Source organism: Bactrocera latifrons, unplaced genomic scaffold (genome assembly GCF_001853355.1).
Source record: "Bactrocera latifrons isolate USDA-ARS-PBARC rearing strain unplaced genomic scaffold, ASM185335v1 scaffold_312, whole genome shotgun sequence".
NCBI lineage: Eukaryota > Metazoa > Arthropoda > Insecta > Diptera > Tephritidae > Bactrocera > Bactrocera latifrons.
Genome location: NW_017536764.1, coordinates 137,800 through 142,096, shown reverse-complemented (window position 1 = coordinate 142,096; position 4,297 = coordinate 137,800). Strand labels below are relative to the sequence as shown.

The 4,297-nt window shown below is 34.7% G+C and overlaps 1 protein-coding gene across 1 annotated transcript; it reads left to right on the top strand.

Moving 5' to 3' along the window:
- The first annotated feature begins 539 nt into the window (after positions 1–539).
- LOC108970876 (putative nuclease HARBI1) lies at positions 540–2,266 on the top strand. The gene is made up of 4 exons (XM_018936557.1): positions 540–840; positions 906–1,302; positions 1,368–1,470; positions 1,529–2,266. The coding sequence occupies exons 1-4, from the start codon at positions 628–630 to the stop codon at positions 2,070–2,072; spliced, it is 1,257 nt and encodes a 418-aa protein (XP_018792102.1). The 5' UTR covers positions 540–627; the 3' UTR covers positions 2,073–2,266.
- The last annotated feature ends 2,031 nt before the right edge of the window (positions 2,267–4,297 follow it).

Here is a 4,297-nt window from a genome sequence, read left to right as displayed (position 1 = left end):
CTTGTCCATACAAAAATGTTGGCTGGGTTGCATTGGTTTCAGTTTGTATGGAAAAATGAGCAAAAACACTGATTTTTGGTCATTTTCAAAGGCCTCCCTACAGGTCCATWGGGGATCTAGGGGATCGAGGGGGGGTTTATTAAAACGTTCGATCCTTTCTCTTTCCAATAAGGGGTCGGGAGKGGGGATAGCCCGACCCTGTTTTTCTCCATAAACGATACTTAACCGGCGCGATACTAAACATTCCCCAAGGGACTGACTGACGGCGCCGACCTCTCTTTTGTTTTTTCAGTCCGTGCGCAAACACGTAGTCAACATCTTCAACCTTAATTATATTTTTCGAATTCGTCATAAGGTGAGTGTCGGAAGTTTTTATTTTTCATAAATAAATGTTCTTTGAAAAAGGATGTTCTTATTGTCAACAATTTGATGCAAAACGATCACACATTTCGATAATAAATGATGTTTGAATTATGAACTGAATTCGACAAATCATGTAATGTGGAAACAGGCCTTTATGTATTGCTGCCTAATCGATTCAATGAAGCGCTTTATTATGTTCATAATTATCTTAATTAGGAAAAAATAAGTCGTGATGTTTAATATTTGTTTACGAATTTGTTAATAATGGATAAAACATTGCTTAAAAACTTATTTTTAGCATATTGTGTACATGTTGAACACTTTGAGTCAGTGCAATCTAACTATGATAGTGTATTAACACGATATAGGAGAAGAAAAAGGCGAAACTTGATGATCTTACAGCATTTAAAGAAAAAACAACTTTTGTGCCTTGAAATATTGCAGCAAACGGCATCTCAAAGAGCGTTATGGAAATTGGTAAATCAAAAGATAATATGATATCGACAATATACTCTTTAATTAATCAGTCTTCATTAATACAGAAACGGCGATCTCAATTTTGGGAAATAAATTGCAATAGTAATAATGATCAGTTTTTCAAGGAAAACTTCCGAATGTCCCGAGTAAGTTTTGATATACTATGTGGATTGGTTAACAAAATGAAAAGAGCAGATACGAATTGGCGTAAAGCGATAGAATTACAAAAACGGGTTGCAATCGCTTTGTTTACCCTGGGTTCTTCACTAAAGTACAAAGAAATTTCTGAACTATTCGGTGTTGGAATCTCAACTGTATGCGAAATTGTATACGAGTTCTGCGAAGAAGTGTGGAAAACTATGTCAACATATATTAATAAATTACCTCCGAAAAAGGAAGATTTAGCTGGATATATTTCTGGATTTTCCAAACTTGGTCATCCTCAGTGCATGGGAGTAATTGGTTGGAAATACACAAATTTGCCTCGTATCAATGTAATTTTGTTAATAATGTTAATGTTACTCTAGATGGTTACCATATAAAAGTGAGGCCGAACGCAACTGTGGCTAAGGAATACTTAAATAACAGAGGCTGGTATTCCATTATACTTCTAGCATTGGTGGATTACAGGTTTGAGTATTTCATATTACTATATAAACAAATATATAATCAATCTCTAATTCTACAGATGTCGTTTCTTATATGTTAACATTGGTGCTCCAGGACTGTGCAATTACTCACAAACATACAACGCATCGGCACTAAAAGTTCTCTTAAATAATAACGAGTTATTAACAGGATATAAAACGGAGATAGATGGAGTGGAAATACCGGTTTATATTATAGGTGACTCATCGTTTGAGTTTTCCAAGTCTTTAATGACACCCTACCCAGTTAGCACTTCTTTAGCCGAGAATAAAAAGCAATTTAATAATAAGTTATTGGCATGTAAAAAAGTAATAGATAACGCTTTTTGGCACTTAAAAGCACGTTTTCGACGTATAGGAATCGGGATAGACAATAGAACAGGGAATGCTCCTCTTATTATTCGATCCACATGTATTTTATATAACTTTCTCAACGAAATAAATGATAAAATCGACGAGAAATGGTTAGAAATGAAGCAAGTGGATATAAATTGCCAGAATCCCACAAATACTGTCGTATATTGTGATAGCGAACCCTTTGCGGAAAAGATAAGAGATACGTTGTGTCGTTTCAGTGAAAGATAAATAAATATCATACTTTTTTTATGTACCAATCGGAACAAACTGAAAATTCTAATAAACGAAAGTTGACATTTTTGTGGTGAGTATGAACATAAAAATTTCACCCAGTTCAATAGCTGGTTAAAATGTTTAAAATGACTGCTGGAGACACAATATTTAAAAACAGAGTCATTAATATTAACATTAGCAAAAAAAAAGAAATTTTCTCTCGACAACAAAGTAAGAAAAATACCGCTTGACATCCAACCATTGTTAGTATGATGATAAATTAGTTTGTCGGGTGGTGATGATGGCGGGTGATGGTGAGTCGAATAGTATGCTCAGTAGACCGATTATATTGACCATAAGTTGAGCGGAAAACAGATTCTTTACAGACTTACATGAATTTTCATAATTAAATTTAATAGTTTGTAAATGCTGTTTAGGCGTAAGTCTTTCCACGATGGAATGCCAAACAATATTGAACAAAAATACATACAACTTGACATGAACTGTCAAAAAAAAAGGTTATTGAAGAAAATACCTCTACTGTTACTGTACCGTTAATTACCAGAAACAATAGCCGTGTTTTATTTGACCACCACAATCTAATAGTTTGATCATGGACAAATAAAACACACTTATTCCATATATTCGCTTAAAATGAATTGGGTTGGTAATGAGGACAAGAACACTCAGCTGATATACAATTTAGTTTGAAGGTTCAAATTTGTAAACGGAATATTGATATACTATACAAATATATTTATTTTAGTTATTTGAGGTCTGGAATACAAAAAACTGAAAACATGTGTTCATATTTGTCTTAATTTTAACTCAATCCACATCCAAAATATATGTAATTTTTGGTTTGTTTAAATTTTCATCTGTCAAAATGAGGTGTCTCGCTTTGCAAACTACTTTTTTTTCGGGAAAAACCTTGCTATTGTGAATGAAAAAAAAAACGATGAACTAACAATGCCTCTAGTTTAATATACAAGCTGTGATAGCGAATAGTTAAGTCATATGTACAAAATAAGTTAATAGCTTAATTTCGCGGTCAAATAAAACATTAATGTTTCACTTTTTTTTGTAGAAGTTCACGCAAGGAGTGAACAGAGCGATTCTTTTACATATGGCTCAAGCAGCGCACGACTTTCGGTCTTTGACCAATGCTAGGTATTGTCACTGACGAAGGGAATGAATTGGCAAGTCCAATGTTTTAGGCGAAAATTCGCCATGTTCATATCGTGACTGGCGAATGAACACATTCGCTCAACTTTTTTGTTGCCATACTAAAATAATTGAGAAATGTCACGCGAGTTCATCCGAAATCGACATTTTTGACGTATTAAAACTGAATATTGTTTGTTTTGAAAACTTACGGTGATTTTAAAAAATAGTAACGGTTTATCAGGGATCACTCCATTCCCATAGAACTTTTCTTCAGTAGTGTAAGTATCTATTGCTGTAAAAGTGCATAAACAAATATCACGTCACTGTTTTTATAAACATATTTAAGGAAATCTTTCGGTTAAGTAAGGATGCATTTATGTACATATGTGCTAGTCAGCGTAAGCTCATTAAAAACATATCTGGAGCAAACATACTAAAGAGGAGATCATAATTCGGTTTACACATACAATTTATATGTATACGTGCATACATAAATACTAAAATTAAATATCTATTAGGTAATTCTGGATATCCACTACACGAGTATCTGTGGACGCCTTTCCCAAACGCTTTACCATGAACCGCGGAATCAAATTTTAATAAAAAACATCCAAAGGCAAGGAACGTAGTTGAAAGGACAATTGGAGTCCTGAAGTGCCGTTTTCGTTATCTACTAGGTGAACGTAGACTATGATATCCTCCTAGTAAAGCAACTGTGATTGTAAAGGTATGTTGTGCTTTACACAATATTAGCAAACAATATAATGTAAATGATCCTGAACAAGGAACTTTTGTTGATGTAGTAGTACCACTGGAACCAGTTCAAGGAAGCTTCAGTGGAACAGCATCAGATCATCGCCGAAGACAAATTGCGAATGCATTGTCATAGCGTAGTTCTTCTTCTTGATTGGCGTAGTCACCGCTTACGCGATTATAGCCGAGTTAACAACCGCGCGCCAGTCGTTTCTTCTTTTCGTTACGTGGCGCCAATTAGATATTCCAAGTGAAGCCAGGTCCTTCTCCACTTGGTCCTTCCAACGGAGTGGAGGTCTTCCTCTTCCTCTGCTTCCCCC